The 17,783-nt window shown below is 43.2% G+C and overlaps 2 protein-coding genes across 2 annotated transcripts in view; one reads left to right on the top strand and one right to left on the bottom strand.

The window, feature by feature from the left end:
* The window catches only part of CPN1 (carboxypeptidase N subunit 1), a 472,336-nt gene that overhangs the window by 40,329 nt on the left and 414,224 nt on the right, over positions 1-17,783 (top strand). The gene's annotated exons all lie outside the window — the stretch shown is intronic.
* LOC138145561 (chymotrypsin-like elastase family member 2A) lies at positions 3,578-10,740 on the bottom strand. The gene is given in 7 exon segments (XM_069067213.1): positions 3,578-5,406; positions 6,357-6,520; positions 7,731-8,014; positions 8,834-8,955; positions 8,958-9,008; positions 9,959-10,068; positions 10,596-10,740. Coding segments are annotated over 7 exon segments (993 nt in total). The 5' UTR covers positions 10,678-10,740; the 3' UTR covers positions 3,578-5,226.

Raw genomic sequence — 17,783 nt, 5'->3', positions numbered from 1 at the left:
CAGTATTCCAACTGAAGAGCTGCATAAGCTGTACCATGAAAAGGTCCTTAACATTAGAATGAATAGGGAAGTAGGAACCACCCCTGCAGGTACTCCTGAATCTGAATCTTTGTATCCAAGTTTGCCCCACCTTCAGGGAGAATAGGAGATAGGCTGAGCCCCAGCCCAGATTAAAGAAATATACAGAGGAGATTGCAGACCCCATATTGTTTTAACAATATATTGGAAGAATGGATCAACTACTGTAATTAGGGCATTGCTTGATACAGGAGCTGAGGCCACACTTATCTATGGAAACCCTGATAAGTTTAAACATGGAACTCCTATTACCATCACAGATCTAGGAGGGGCTGAAATATCAGCCAGACAAGTTAAAATAACAATGAAAATTGGGCAGTTACCTAAGAAAGCATATACTATCGTTGTTGTACCCATTCCTGAATACATCATTGGAATAGATATATTGCGAGGCATGACTCTGAATTTACCTGAAGGAAGATACCAATTTGCTGTAAGGAAGATAGGAATTAATACAGTTTTAGTGGGAAAAATAAAAATGGACCCAATCACTTTACCTGAACCTTCTGCAGTAATTACTTTAAAACAGTATCATGTGCCAGGTGGGCAAGATAAAATTACCACTACTATTAAGGAATATGTAGAAGCAGGAGTGTTAGTCCCCATGACCACACGATGGAATAATCCTGTCTGGTCAGTAAGAAAATCAGATGGGACATGGAGAATGACCATGGATTATAGACAATTGAATAAGGTGACTCCTCCTTTGTATGCTGCTGTTCCAGATACTATGACCTTAATAGAAAGGATCCAGAAACATGATGGGACTTGGTATGCAGTTATTGACTTGGCAAATGCCTTCTTCACCATCCCAATAGACCCTAAACAATGGGACCAGTTCACTTTCACTTGGCAGAGTAGACAATATACTTTCACCCGCTTGCCACAAGGGTACCTACATAGCCCCACTATTTGTCACGGGATTGTGGCTAAATAGTTGGATGAATTAAAGCTACCTGGTGTACAGCTTACCCACTACATTGATGATATCATGATACAGGGAAAAGATGCAAAAGAAGTGGAGAAGAGGTTGACCCTTCTAATTGAGCATATGAAAAGTAAAGGGTGGTAAATTAACCCTGCAAAGGTTCAAGAACCAGCTCAAAATGTAAAATTTTGGGTATACAATGGAACAAGGGACTACGAGAGATCCTTCCGCAAGCCCGACAAAAGATCCAGGATTTTCCTACCCCTACCAATAAGAAGGAAGCCCAAAAGTTCATAGGATTGTTTGGATACTGGAGGCACCACATTCCACATTTGGGACAGATTTTGAAACCTTTATATAGAGTCACTTGGAAGAAATATGAATTCTATTGGGTACTTGAGCAGAGTAAAGCTTTTGAAGAAGCCAAGGCTGCCATACAGTTGGCCCTAGATTTGTGGCCCATGCAAAATGGCCCAGTGGAATTGCAAGTGACTGTACAAGATGACTACGCAAACTGGAGCTTATGGCAAAAACAACAAAGCTGAAATGTACCCTTGGCATTTTGGTGTAGGAAATTCCCTTCATCTGGAGTCCAGTATACACCTTTTGAAAAGCAGTTGTTAGCTGTATATTGGGCTTTGGTGAAGACTGAACAACTGATATTAAGTGATATTAAGACCTGGAATCCTGATTTTGACCTGGGTAATGAGTGCCCCAGCTTCTCACAGAATTGGACATGCCCAAGAGGCTAGTATAATCAAATGGAAGTGGTATATTCAAAATAGAGTGAAAACAGGCAAAAATGGAGTCTCTGCTCTACATGAATCTGTAGCAAACATAGAAATTGAGGGGAATGACACACCCCCTGAGCCAAAGCAACAGTTGGTACAATCCTCTGTAAAATGGAATGGGGGATATGATGTATTAACTGAAGAACAAAAGAGACATGCATGGTTTAATAATGGGACAGCGAAATATTTGGGCCAAAAAAGACATTGGAAAGTGGCCTATAACCCATGCACTTTGGAAAATACTGGGATAGGTGTAAGTAGTCAATATGCTGAACTTATGGCAGTACATCAAGCCATCAAAATAGAAAAAGGAGGACAGTGTCATATATTCACTGATTCATAGGGGTTAGCTAATGGGTTAGCTACATAGATGCCCATGTGGAAAAATCAAAATTGGGAAATTCATGGCAAACAAGTCTGGGGCAAAGAATTATGGGAAGATATCTGGAACATGTCTTTGGTCACTGACTTGTCAGTTTTTCATGTATATGCTCACATGGCCCTCACCACGCCAGAACGTGAGTACAATGCTCATGCATTAACTGGCAAAGATTGCTACTGAACATATTGTCCCTACTTTGACAACAACTGATGATCTGGTGTTAGCAAAATGGGTCCACCAAACAGCAGGCCATTTGGGGGTCCAGGCCACACACCAGTGGGCACAAGATCGAGGTATTAGTATCTTTCATTCAATGTTAAAACAGATAGCAGAAGAATGTCATATATGTCAATTGGAAAAAAAGCAAACTGTTCCTTGGGTAGTAACTGGAGAGATAGCAAGAGGAAAAGTCCCAGCCCAAATCTGGCAAATAGATTATATTGGTCCACTACCACAAGATAAAGGATGCAGATTTATATGTACTTGTGTTGACATCTATTCAGGTGTACTAGTGGCTTGTCCTTATAAGAATGCAACCCAGAAAAACACTTGTAAAACTCTAGATCTCATAAGTCTATATTATGGAACCCCAATGCAGATTCAAAGTGACAATGGGTCACATTTCAAAGGCAATGAAATGAAGAAATATTGTATACTAAACAATATAAAATGGATATATTATATTCCATATTATCCAGAAGCATCTGGGTTAATTGAAAGAATGAATGGATTACTGAAAGAACAGTTAAGGAAGTTAAGTTCCAATAATTCATATCAACATTGGAAGGATAATTTGTTCATGGCTTTATGTAATTTGAATAGCAGACCATTGGGAGGAAGTGCACCTCTAGCCAGAATGATGACCCCAAATCTGCAAATTAGAAAACAACAAACACATAAGATCCCAAATATTGAGTATTGGACCTTGAAGCCAGATGTCCCAGCACCGTATCCAGGAACACCTGGTTCGGTGGAGTATGATTTACATTGTTTAGAGGACTTTTGGTTGGACAGAAAAGAAATAAGAAAAATCTCCACTAGGATATGCATAAGAATCCCTAAAAATAACTTTGGACAGATTCTACCCAAATCAGGATTAGCAGCTCAAGGAATACATGTATTGGCTGGAGTAATAGAGTCTAATTATCAAGGAGGAATAGTTGTGACATTCCATAATTTAGGTGAAGGGCCCATACAGATTCACAAAAATGATAGGATAGTTCAAGTGATTATAATTCCTTGTAAAACAATACCACTTGTAAAAACTGACCCTCCTTCCAAAATAACTGTCAGAGGAAGTGAAGGATTTGGTTCTACTGATAGAATAAAATTTGGAGCTAAAGTATGGGTAAAATGTAAGCCAGATGATGTTCCAAAGGCTACAGAGATTATAGCACATGGGAAGGATAACACTGTAACTATTGTTTATTCTGGAGAAGATGATTACAAAATTGTACCCTTAACTCACATATTCTACCATGAGTAAAGCTACAATAGTCTGGTTATTGTCTCTTTGCTTCTTCTTGGCTTTTTGTCTGTTCACCTTGCTTGCTAGATTTGTTTCCGGAGGCTTGGTACCCTCCACCTGTAGATCCCTGATAGCTTAAGCTGGATGGCACCCCCTGTCTGCAACTGTGCTGTGTCACCCCTGGACCTGGCATCAAGCACATTAAGAACTGACCTCTCAAATGGGACCCCTTGGGACAGTGACAGCTCTACGTCCAATTTCAGCAGCAAGAAGCCATGGAAGAAGAGACCTTCACCCCTTACCACAAGATTTTGGGGCCCCATTTGTTCAGGGGGGAATGATGGGGAGCTTGTGCTCAAGCCCCACCCTAAAATATGGTTTTCTGTGTTTATTGTGTGCTATCCTTGTTATATTGTTGTAAAATTCTGTGACACCAGTTATTCCTAATGTATTTTTGCCAAGTAAGGGACATGAAAGATCTTGGAGCTGAATGTAAGGGTTATGGGATTTAAAGATCTTCCATGCCCCATTGGACTTGCTGACATAGAAGGAAGGGGTGGAACTAGAGGAAGCAGAAGCCAAGCTAGAATTCCTGCGGTGACTGGAGGCAGTAGCAGCAGTAGCAAAGGCAGCAGCAGTGGTAGCAGCCAAGGTGGAGGCGGAGGCGGAGGCAGAGGCGGAGGTGCAAACCCCTTTTTTTTGATTTAGCCAGAATTTCTGCTAAGGACTCCTGCCAGGGACCGGAACTGCGGGGGGCTGGAACTGCTGGGAGCATGCTTCCTGGACTCTGAGCAGTTGCTGTGAGTGGGGAGAGGAGGACCTTTGCCTGAGGTAGCCTGTTCTGTTTTAAAGGCTTGAGAATGTGGGTGTTTACTACATTAACTATGTGTGCCAACTTTATAACTACTGTGATGGCGACTTTCTGGTTTGGGGACTCAGTTATTTGGTATTTTAATAAATGTTCTAGCTTTATCCCCAATATAGAGAGCCTGCTATATTATGTGATTAATAACCACATCAGTATATTTATAATTGCCATAAGCATTGTGAATATTGCATTGGTGATACACGTGCCAATGAGTACAGTTAGCACCAAAGATGGGATTTTTGTGCAAAATCAGCCATGGGTGCAGTCAGTCTAAGTGACCTCTTGACTTTTAGACTCTGAGTACAAGGCAGCTAACCTGCTTGAAATGGCAGAGCACAAGAGCACTAATTTCATCTCCCTATGAGGCTGTGATAAGGAAGGCCAGGTGCTAAGGCAGCACTAATCCCACCTCCTCATTGAAATGTGTACCAATTAGAATTGTCTTGCCCTTACGTGGAAACTGTTTACTCTTGTCTATAAAACCAGAGTGCAAGTTGAATTCCAGGCAGGCCTTACTCCAACTATAAGCTGCCTTGGTGTGCTAATAAACTCTTTGTCATTTCCTGAGTTTGCCTTATTTGACCAGGCCAAGGCCTGAACTAAGATTTCTTTTTAACAATCCACCCATATACCATCCCTTTGGACTCAGTAGAAGAAAAAATGAACTAAGATTTCTTTTTAACAATCCACCCATATACCATCCCTTTGGACTCAGTAGAAGAAAAAATCACGGATTCTGGTGGCCTCAATCCAAGTTCTATAGGAAGCTGTCTTGGTGAAGACACTGGGCTTATTCTCAGCTCGGCATCCAACAGGCCCAAAGCTAGCTATGCCATGGACTTCCCACTCATTCCTTCCCATCTGGCAAAGCAAAGGGCCCCCTGAGTCTCCCTGGAAAACACCAATGAGAGAGTTCAATTAGAGGAGTATTGACTGACCCATTAAGAGGCTAGGTATGCAAGGCACTGTTCAAGACCATCTCTTTTGGGTGCCAGGGATGAAGGCTATCGCTAAAGGGGTGCAAGACTTGGGGATATAGCACAGTACAGCTGGCAGATCAGCTGGTATATTTGCTACCCTCACACCCCACCTAACAGATGAAAACAGTTTTCTTTGAATCCCAAGGAAACAAATGAGACTATCAGGGGTGGGGAACCTGCAGCCTCAAGGCCATGTGTGGCCCTCTAGATCCTCAAGTGCAGCCCTTTGATTGAATCAAAGGGTGTACTAGGGGATAGTAAGAAAATGTTCAAGCTCTTTCATGAAGATTAACCTTTTTTTTTTTTTAAAGAATTGGCAAGGAACCTCCTTTCCCTACTCTCGGAGTTACTGTCTAATCCCTAGGTTTTACCAATATGTAGCAGAGAGAGAGCTGGGAAGTGGTCAGAGTGTCCAAAAAACAAGGCTCATGATATCATCCTGTTTACCATAACCACTGGAAAAATTGGAACTTTAGGGCCTTACAGCAAACCTAACGATAATATAAATGAACCTGCATGTTCCCCAAAAAATTGAATGTGGATTGAATTTTTATGTACTGAATCCTATTTTAAAAGGAGATGTGATGAAGTAAGCACCAAGTGAACAGTTTACATAATGATCACAATAAGTTAAACAGTACTGGAAGATATCAGAGTTTTGATTAATGTAGTGACTACTCATGACCTCAGAGGACTGCCAAGAGAAGAATGTCTCCTAGCTCTTGAGAGAGCACTACTGGACCACAGATGCGGAATGAAACATCTTTCAGGCATTTCCCTATGTTCAGGATTTGAAGAAGTGAAATTGGATACCTCTATGAGGTCTGAAAAGATGTCTCTGTTTCCCTTCTACCTCCTTACCTGGCATGCAGCAGGAGCCTCCTGGAGGTCTCTGAAGCCCACACATAACATAGTTGGGCTTACTTTGTCTCCCCAGACCTTTTCTTGTTGACAGGTACTGAAATCCATGATAGGCAGCTGGGCTTGGTTCAGAACATTAGACAAAGTTGAATTTTCCTCCCCACCTGACAGAAACAGACAGATATTCATGGCAGCCCACTTGCCCCACAGATTGTCTAGCTTTAGAAAACCCTTTTGAATGTGAATAAGTTCTAACAGCTTTCTACCACAGCTGAGTTATGGAGGGGTGTGGGCAGGGATGAGTTGAGGCAAGAAAAACCACTCCCATGGATTTAATTGCCATCTCTACACTGATGATTCTCAAATCTACTTGGCTTGCCCTAATCTCTTTCCTCACCTCCAATTCACCTCTCCAACTGAAGTCCAGTAGACACCTTAAATTCAATATGTCCAAAACAGAACTCATTATATTTCCCTCTGAACCTTCCCTAATACTATAGAGGGCAACACCACCCTCCCAGTCACTGAGGCTCACAACCTAGGAGTCATTCCTCACTATCTCTCACCCCTCCCATGTTACCTCCCATAACCCAAAACCTGTTGCCAAGGCCTATAGATTTCACCTCTACAACATCTCTTTCTTCTGACATTACTACCACCCTGAGGCAGGCCCTCATCATCTCAGACCTGGACCATTGTAATAACCTGCTGGTGGGTCTACCTGTTTCAAGTCTTTTCTGACTCCAATCTGTTCTCCATTTAGCCACCAGTGATTTTCCTAAAATTCAGGTCTGATCATGTCATTCTCCACTCCTCTCTGGCTCTCCCTCTACTCAATAAACTCCAATAGCTTCCTATTGCCTCCAGGAACAAATATAAAAATGCTCTGTTCAGCATCCAAACCCTTTATAAACTAGCCTTCTGCTTTCCAGTCTTTTTATCCCTTACTTACGGATGGATATTCTTCAATACAATGACATTAGCCTCCTGGCTCTTCTAAGACGAAGACCCTCCATCTCCTGGTTCTGGGCATTTTCTCTTGCTATCCCCCTTGCCTGAAATTCTTTCCTTCCTCTGTCCCAACTACTGACCTCCCTGGCTTCCTTTAAGTCCCAACTTTCTATAAGAAGCCTTCCCCAATCCCTCATAATTCTGTGAATTATTTCCTATTTATCCTGTATGTAGCTTTCTTTGTATGTATCTGTCTGCATGTTGTCTCCCCCATTGGACTGTAAGCTCCATGAGAACTTTTGCTTCTTCTGCATTCTCAGTACTTAGCACAGTGCCTGGAACATAATAGGCATTTAATGTGCTGTTGATTGATTGTAATAGGTCAGGAAAGATATGGTGGTCTCCCCTTCCCAGTGTAATTACCTTGGGTTCCTCCCCAGCCAGTGACCCAGCAGAGCTGGCCAGGCCTGAGGCTGGGCTCTCCAGAGGTAGGTAGACAGGCATAGTGCACGTAGGGACTACTGGGGATGTCGTGAACGGGCCGGACCAGGGCAATGTCATTGTTCAGCTGCTCGAGGTGTGGGTAGTGGAAGTGCTCGTGCCGGTATATTCGTTTCACTCGGTGCACTCTCTGTGTTGCCTCTGTTTGGTTGAGCCGGTGTTTACCCAACACAATGCGCCAGTTGGCAACATCATCCATCTTCCCCCTGGGATAGTGTTAGGTGATCAGCCCTGGCCATGACCAGCACTGGGATTGGGTAAAGGCACAGGGTCACACGGAAGGGGAGCTGTAGTGACAATGCTGTGGGGAGTGAAGGTCGAGGACAAGGAGGGGCTGTCTCTGGATAATATGGAAGAAATCCCCAGTGGATCCACCCATTTCACCCTCCCTGATCCAAGGAGATTTGGATATTCTCCCATTTTGAGCCCAGAAATTATGATGAGGGCCTATTTTTAGGTTTTATGGATGTTTGAGGTTTAAGCTGTTGCCTAATTGTGAGGGTTACTGGTAAGGACCATCCTTGCCCCCAAATATGTCCCCACCTAAGGACTCAGGGATCCAGAAAATCTGTCATTGAAGACATTCTTTCAGTTAAGCATTACCTTTTCCGTATTGCTCTTGTAAAATGCAAAGCACCCCAGGAGGGTTGGTAACCTCACAGAGTTCGGCACATCAGAAGGATTCTAGAGATACCTCTTCTCCCTAACTAATCATGCATCTAACTACAGTCTGCTAAGAGAGCTCTGCCTTTGCAGCCAGAGATCTTACTTCTGCAACTTCTTACAATGTGACTATGGGCAAGTCATTTTGCCTTCTTTGAGACTCAGTTTCACTGCTTGTAAAATGAATGAATCTGATTAGATGATCATCAAGACCCCTCCTGGCTTGAAATCCTATGATACCTAAGTTTCTTACTTGATTTTATGACCCCCAATCTAACCTCCCCACTTTAGGGAAGTAGGGACCTCCCCATCTTTGCTTCTTCCCCCACCCATCTCCTTGCCCATGTGAAACACCCACTTACCCAGAAAAGCAGTGAGCTGCAGTAAGGACCCAGCTAGGATGGATCAGGGTCCCCCCACAGACATGGACAAACCTGTGGCTCCCTTGGACCCGAGCCTGAGAGTGAGGAGAGGAGAGGAGAGAGAATGTCCCAACGTGTTTGGGCTAGCATAGGACACTATTTTCCCAGGGTATTGAAACATTTGGTGTGTCAAGAATCCACGGTGAGCCTCCCTCCCCTCAGCCAATAATGTCTTACAGGAACATGAAAATATAGGTGATGGAGGGAAGACAGCTAACTGATGTCAGGGGAAGGGGGAAGAAGGGAGGAAATGAAAGAAGGGGGGAGAAATGAAAAGTACTCTAGGAAAATCTGAAAGGGGTGTGTGTGCCTAAAAGCCAAGTTACTATAAACAAAATTAAATCAAATATTTGTCCATCAAATTCTATATTAAATGCACGATTTCACTTTCTATGACCCCTGGTACTTAGGAATACCTCACATTACTCAAATATATGCTTTCAAATAAACAAATTCTGATGCTACTTATGAGTCTCCATTTTTAATTTTATTTGATACATGAAGAAACCCTGCAGTGAGCTCCTTTGGAACAAGAAGCATCCTTCCTTAAATCTATCTTTTTTCAGTAAATTTGGATTTTCCCTCTTCTGTTTGCTTAATGTCATAGTTCAGCAGTATCCTCATAAAAGGTGGGTGCGTGTGGGGTTTCAACAGATAGCTCGTAGGTGGAGTTGATTAATACTTCCTTTCTCCAAATAGCAAAATTTTATGTTTCTACTATGAGTCTAAGCTCACAGAGTTCAAGTTCATATGTATGTCAGGGACAGAAAAGGCAACAAATACCCATACAGTGCTGTGAGGTCAGGGAGGCAGTCTGGTCATACCTTCAAGTGACTAACTCAGGACATTACTTCCTAATGGGGAAATAGCATTCTGTCCTTCCTTCCTCAGGAGTGGTGCTGACCCAGGGTTAGGAAGGTGGGAATTGGGGGACTAACACAAAGCTCTTCTTGTGAGTAGCCCCTGAAGGAAATCACTCAGGCCCTATCCCTATCCAAAACCCTTGTGCTCTCTAATCATAACCCTTCCCAGGAGCTAGAGTGGCCCAGGGAACCATCATACCTGCATGGACACCTGCCAAGGCCATGAGTGAGGTCTGGCCTCATTGCCCTGGATGATCCTTTCAGCAGAGCTGGAGTAGTAGAATGGGGCCACACCACAGTCCTGGGGCCAGTCTGGAAGGAGGAGGGACAGGACACTGCAGTGGTCTCAGCATCCCAGGTGGGAGGAACCCCTTCCCCAATGCTTATCTCATCGAGGATCCAAGGAGTGAGGGAACACTTGAGATTACTGCTTAAGGAACAGTGATGGAGTTCAGGATGAAATGGCAAAAGACCAACTTTCTTTTGCTCTGAGAACGCATACTCCCAGATTCCTAGCTCCCTCACCTCTCCCTCACCCATAGGACTCTGGACTGGTTCCTGGCCAGAACCTGCAGTAATTGCTCCCCATCCCCCCACCTCTCACCCCCTCACTCCCATTCCCTGTAGGCTGTTATGGAAGTTAAGGCCTTGCCTGGTTGTCAGGGACAGCTTCCGATCGCCTTCACGGGAAGCTTGCTGTCTAGGGCTTAGGACAACAGCTCCATTGTGCTGGAACGGACCTGGCCAGGCCCCTAGGCTCCTCTCTTCAATCATCACCTGTGGGACTCTGAGGTTCAATACCAGCCCATAGACACAGGGAGACCAAGGCCTTCACTCACCCAAGGTCTGATGCCCAGGGAATGCCGCTGCACCAGATGGTGATAGCAAGGCAAGGAGGAGCAGCAAAGCCAGGAAATTCATGACCAGGCATGGCCTTTTTCTACGGAAAGTGTGAGCTGGAGAATTTATATCCTGTCTCCCTGGGGTTGAGGCCTCTGGTTCTGATGAAATGGCTGGAACAATGCATGACGGACGCCAGCTCGGGCCTGGATGCTTCTGCCTGGGGCCAGCAGTTCTGCCACAGCAACGAGGCACACAAGCAGTCAGGCTCAGCCATCAGCAGTTTTGCCCAGAGAAAGGACCAACAGAATAGAAAGTAACAGCCCAGCCTCCCCCGACCCCACCCACTCCCTACCCATGTATCCCTACCTGTCACTCTTAGGGAGCTGTTGGAAATCTGGCTCCTGCTTCCTTCTGTGGTGAAAAACTACATAACCAAGAGATGAGGGATGCAGGAATCACTGAATCCTGAGTTGTCTAACACCTTAGGCAAAGCTGCCTCTAGTAGGAGGCAACTGGTGGTACTATGAATGGAGCACTGGGCCTGGAACCAGTTAGACCTGAGCTCAAATCCAGCCTCAAACACTTGCTGTAATCCTGGGCAAGGTACTTCCCCTCCATTGGTCTCAGTTTCCTCATCTGTAAAATGGGGATAATAATAGCACCTACCTCCCAGGACTGTGGTGAGGATAAAATGGGATATTTGTAACGCATTTAGCACCATGCTTGGCACACAGTAAGACGTATAGAAATGTTGGCTACCACATGTGGCTACATACTACAATTTATCTTGTCCTGCGATTCGCTGTTTGTCTTGTTCAGCCCCACTGGGGCTCAAGGACCTTCTGCAATCTATCATCAGCTCTTACATTTACACAGGACTCTATCATCACAGCATTTTTACTGAGTATTTATTGTGTTGGACACTTAAAAATTTTTTTGTATTGCTACCTTTTGTTTTTATATCATGGCTGTTTTCCCAATGTATGCACTTCCTTCCCTCTCCCAGAGAGCATTCCTTATGGTGGCTATTTTTACAGCATTTTCACATAAATTAAGTAATTTACTTCACACCAGATATTACCACTTAAATCAGCAGTGTCCGCCATGCTCCCTCCCCTGCCCTGCTACCCCAGCTACCTGTGGCCCACAACACTCCAGTGTCCAGACTAAAATGTAATTGGGAAACACTTAACAAAATGAATCAAAATATAATACAACAGAGATCATGTTAATTTGTGGTTCACTGAGTCAACTCGTGGCCCAGCAGAGGTACATTTCTATTTGACTTGGACACCATTGATTTAAATAGTTAGCAGATCGGAGGCTGGAGAAGTGGTTCCATAGGATAATAAAAAGAATATTGAGCAGAGAGCCAGAAGGCATGGGTTCTAATTTCAGTTCTGTAACTAAATTGCCAAATGGCCTTAGCTCACTTCTTTCCTCTGGGTCTCTATTTCCTTTAAAAGGTTTGGATTAGACCATGAGATTTAGGTCTGGGAGCCTAAAGGTAACTAAGAAGCAGACTGAAGATTCAAATACAGGTCATTTGGAAAGAACTTTGTCTATGGAGTCACAAGAGCTGGGTTCAAATGCTACCTCTGACGCTTACTACATAGATGAACTTGGAGTGGATCAGATGGCTTCCAAGGTCTCTTCTGGCTCTAAATCTAGAATTCTTTGACTACAAATTCAGTTTTCTGGAAGACTGTATGGAATGTCGATCTGGAATAAGTAGATCTGGGTTCACATTGCACTCATATGATCTTGGGCCAGTCACTAAGGCTCTCCTTGAGCCTTAGTATTCTCATCTCCAAAATGGGGATAATACCCTCATATGGTTGTTGCAAGGAAAATTCTCCATAAATTTCAAAATGCTACATATTCTACATCAGTTTTAAAATGCTATATATTCTACATTCTGTAATGATAGAAAGAGCTCACTATGGTCTTCTCTTCTAACCCTATGATCCTAAGACTCACCCAAGGTCACCCAGCTATTCATCAACACATTTTGAAGTAAAACCCATGTCTCCACAGTCTAAGCCCTGTGAGGGCTTTTTTCTGCACTAGCCCATAAGACCTGCTTGAACCCAACTGGGCATCTCACCTACATCAGTGCAAAACCAGTTGAGGGAGGGGTGTGTGAGAGAAAAAGAGAGGTTTCCTCATTTTTTAGATAGAAAAAATGAGGCCCAGAGAATTTATCTGATTCAGCTACTCCCATCATAACATAGGAAACTATGGAAGCTGAATTTTGACAGTGACCTCAGTGATAGGAGACTGGGAGGAGCTTATCCTGGGCCTATATATATATACACCTTGGACCATCCTTTCCCATCATAACTTGGTAGTACATAGTTACCTAATGCACTGTGGTGTAGGTAGCTACTTACCAGGTAGGAATTTAGGGGTCCAGAAAAGTCAGGCCTTAATCCATATATCTCCTCCACTTAGGCCTGAAATTCTATCATCCATCTGAGTAAATCATTCATTTGAGGTAGGCCTGGAGAGGACAATGAGCACTTCCGAAGGCTTGGAGGCAGGGACATTAGAAAAGAGGACATGGAAAGTGAACAGCCGGCCAACAAGGTGGCGTTTGTTAGAGAATGAGATTTGGTATTCTGCACCTCAGTATAGAAACAGGAATGATGAATTCCTGGCAAGAGATGGGTATGCCTCCGCCACATTCCCTGCTTCTGAGAGCCAAGAAGAAGTATTTTCCTAGAGGCATTCACACAAGAGGGATGGCTGTTTAAAGAAAGATAAGACAGAAGAATATCCAGGTACCATGAAAAAGAAGATCCAACATAGGAAAACTGAGGCAGCTAAATGGCACAGTGGAGAGAGGTGCTGGACCTGGAGTCAGAAAGACTCATCTTCCTGAGTACAAATCTGCTCTCAGAAACTGTGTAGCTGTGTGACCCTGGACAAGTCACTTCACCCTGTTTGCCTCAGTTTCCTCATTTGTCAAATGAGCTAGAGAAGGAAGTGGCAAACCACTCTAGTATCTTTGCCAAGAAAATCCCAAATGGGGTCACTTAAGAACTTAACACACCTGAAAATGACTTAACAATTCTGAACAATAAGGAAGGAACTGGTTGGCAAAATAGAAATGGCTAGCATATTGGGAGAATATATTTCAGGCAAAGTCTGATGTATGCCCTAGAATTTAGGAAATCAAACTGAACAGGTCTAAATAGGTCCTATGGCTAGAGACTCTATAAGGGAAGTGAGCTCAAGAGGAAAGGCTCTCAAGAACAAAGCTCTGCTGATGCAAACCAATCATTCTGATGAGGAAGCAAGGGAGAAGCAAGGCCATGTAAAGCCCAGGGTGAATGCATATAGAGCCAACGTACAAGCTCAAAATTGTCAGTCATAGACAAAAGTTAGAAGCAAGAGTAGGCGAAGGTGGAAGGGACCAGGCTAAGTGCTGTACAAATATTATCCCATTCGATCCTCACAACACCCCTGCAAGGCTATCCCCATTTTACAGCTGAAAGAGCAGACAAGTAGAGGTTAGAAGACTTGTGCAGGTATGGCAGCCGGCAAGTATCTGGGGATAGATTTTTTTTTTTGCTTTTTTTTTGGAGGGGGGAAGGCAGGGCAATTGGGGTTAAGTGACTTGACCAAGGTCACAGGGCTATTTTGTGTTGATCGTCTGAGGTCACATTTGAACTCAGGTCCTTCTGACTCTAGGGCCAGTGCTCTATTCACTGTACCACCTAGCCACCCCTGGGGATGGATTTGAACTCAGGTCTTCCTGATTCTAGGCCCTGTGCTCTTTCTGCTGGTGTCAACCAGCTGCCTTAAGTAGGTGACTAAAGATGAATACAAAAAGTGATCTCTTTCAATAACAATGGTTTGCACAAAGTCCAGAATAAGCTAATTTCTGGAAAAGATCTTTTAAAAATTATCTTAGGGGGAGAAATTAGAATAATGAATCTATTTTGCTTCTGTCTTCTTTTTCAAGGATAATCATCTTATTTTTCTGGCTTAAAGGATAGAGAAATAGTCCTCAGGGAATGGAACCTGAGATGAGGGAGGCCATGATAAGACCTTGCTGACCCCACTGAGTTCAAGTCACCAGACCCAGCAAAATTTTCATGTGACTGTTGAACCACTCTTTGTGAGTAAGATGTAAGGAATCTTGGAGAGTGGAACAAAAGCCATAAGGCTGGAGATGAGAAAATATTGTCCCATTTTCCAAAAAGAGGGAAGAGACTTGATAGTCTATACTCTACACCATCAAGTCTGACAGACCAAGGGGCTTCACATCAAGTCCTGACAACATTCAAGGTTGGCTTGGTAAAAAGATGGTAGAGGAAGAGCATGCTAAGGGGAACTTTAAACCCCCAAGCTGTGGGGAGAGGGCAACCAGAAACCCATCATGCATCGGGGGTTGGGACATGGGATACAAGCAGCTGTCAGGTGTTAGCATTGCCAAGGATCTCAATCAATTATACACCCATGCCTTGCTGTTTATCATTCTAGATGGAGATGGGGGGAAAAGATGAATGGGGCAAATGCTTTCAACAAGGAATAGTCCACATATTTCAGGGGAAAGAATCTTTGATTTAGAATAAAAAGATCAAATCTCAGCTGTGCTAAGAAGCTGTTCTGTATTTTGCTACATGATCAAAAGTGCTTTGTTGAATCTGATCCCCACTCAGAAGCTATGAAGACACTTGCTGGGTTGGAAGACTGTGGAACTAGTCTTAGGCTACCTTATCTTTCCAAAGTAGGAAGAGGATTGTTAGAATAAAGGCCCCTTCAACGTTTTACATGCTTACACTCATAACAACTATATTGGATTGCTTACCATCTCAGAGAAAAGGAGTGATAGAATTTGGAAATCAAAACTTTAAAAAAATGTTTTAACATGTAATCAGGGGGAAATGTTATTTTACAAAAAAATAAATGAAGGCCCCTCTAAGACCCATTGGGTCCTACCTGCATCTTGAGAGGGCTGGAGATATCATCCAGACATAAAGGCCTATTGGGCAGACCCCTCCCATGAGGAGCCCCTGAAAGCTGGTTATTTTTCCATTCATAAAGGATGATGGCAGTTCCTGAGGTTTCAATTGTAAGATACTAGAATTTACTCTTAAATCATTGCTAAAGAAATCATCTGATACCTGTGAAATTATTGTGAATGAGATAACAGATATGAGGTCTTTGCAAACCTTAAAGCTCTTTTAAATGATAATACTACTATTATTGTTATCCGAGTCTTAGGACTTGTAGCCTGTACAGATGTGAAAAGCAAGTAATCCATGTTTTCTGAAGAGGAAGGACAAAAATCACAGAAAGATCAAGATGAATCCAAGAAGACAAAGGGAAAAATGAGCAAAAGGAGTCAAAGGGACAGGTCTAGAGACACAGAGGGCCACAGTCCCAGAGAGCTTTCTCGTCTGAGACTTGTCTTTTAGGCAAAGGTTCTTAAACTTTTTTGTGTGCCATGGACCTCTTCTCAGAACAATATTTCTAAATATATAAAATAAAACACTTTGGATAAGAAAACTAGTTAAACTGAAATATAATTTTCATAATATTTTTTAAACACAATTCTGCAGACCCCAGATTAAGCATCCTCTGCTGCTGTCCCTGCCCATTGTTCACAAAGGAATGAATGTCAAATGGAGCATCTAGATCCATGGTCTTTTCCATGAAGCAGAGCTGTTTAAAGCTCACAACAGAAAAAGGGATTGAAATCATTCTGGGCAGAAGGCAGGACTACAAAGCATATCGATGAAGTCCTATTCCTCCTCAGCACCTTGGGCCACAAGCAGGGAGGCTCCTATTCTCTGGCAGGGATCCAGTGGTACTTGGTCTTGATGGGAAAACCCAGCCAAGGCATGAAGTCAGCTCACCAAGGACCAGTCAGGATGTCCAGATGGGGTGTTTCCAAGTGACCAAAGAAGAAACAAGTAACATTACACCCTTAGGACAGATGTAGGTAAAACTTCCCCATTCACTCAGTGAATTGTGAATTCCTCAACTTGGTCCCACATCTCAAGTATTGTCTAGAGGGTCTGTCTGGGCTGTTCTGCCTGCCTGATATGGGTCTCTGAAGCCTACACAAAAATTTCCATGCCCATAATATTCCTCCGGGCTTTGAGAGCTTGAGTTTCAGGAATGCTAGGTATGGGCAAAGGTAAAGCAGGTGGAATATTATCTGCTCATTTGTAAGCCCTTTTGTCCCTGGGAAAAAGTGTCTCCGTGGTGATGAGTAATTGTTCTCCACAACGACTAGAATACATGAGAATTTGAGATAAGAGGCAGCATGGCATCCAAGCAGAGATGTCAAACAAGTGGCACTCCTCAGTGTGATCTGAACCAGATTAAAATGTAGTTTCCATTTGATTTTAATGTATTGGTTTATTAATTTAAAATATATCCCTATGTAGTTTAGTGGCCCCATGTCTATTTGAGTTGGCTACCACTAGGGTAATGGGACTTGGAATCAGAAGCGCCTTGTGAGAACCCTGTTTCAGACAGAAGGGGTGCAACTCTGGGGACATTCGACCTTCCTGTGCCTCAGTTTCCTTCTCTGAAAAATGGGGCAGGAGGGGATATGCATTGGACTTGATGACTCCTAAAGACCATTCTACCTCCAAACCTACCACTGACAGCTCTGTGTACACACATACCAGGATATGCTCCCAAAGAAAGGAAAAAGGAATAATGGGGAGGTTATCACTTATTACTAATGTGGCATTTTGCACATCAATTTAAATGTTACCTCTGACTGGAAGATGTACCTATGTACCTAGGTTGGAAAATCCTAGAGCCCATGATAGAGGAAGAGATGTGGCAGGAGTGGGGGGGAGAGAGAGAAGAAATGAAGGAAATTTGTTTTCATTTACATCTTTGTGGCCAGTGTTATATTGTTTCCCTGGTTCTGCTTACTTCAATCTGCATCAATTCTTATAAATTTTCCTATCTTCTCTGAATTCTTTATTAGGAATGAATGAATAAAGCATTTATTTAGTGCTTGCTATATGACAAAGCACTGTGCTAAGCCCTGGGGGATATAAACAGAAGAGTAAGACAGCTTCTGCTCTCGAGGAAATCACATTCTAAATGGGGAAACAATACATAGGATGGATTCAGTTTCATGTCAGATGGGAAGGACCCATGCAGCAGAAAAGCAGGTGATGTAGAGGTAATGCCTCTTCTTTAAT

The sequence above is a fragment of the Petaurus breviceps genome, unplaced genomic scaffold, assembly GCF_028583685.1.
Source record: "Petaurus breviceps papuanus isolate PSGF00001 unplaced genomic scaffold, PetGlider_PUasm1.0 90740, whole genome shotgun sequence".
NCBI classification, from domain to species: Eukaryota; Metazoa; Chordata; class Mammalia; order Diprotodontia; family Petauridae; genus Petaurus; species Petaurus breviceps.
This window is presented reverse-complemented; position numbering and strand designations above follow the sequence as displayed.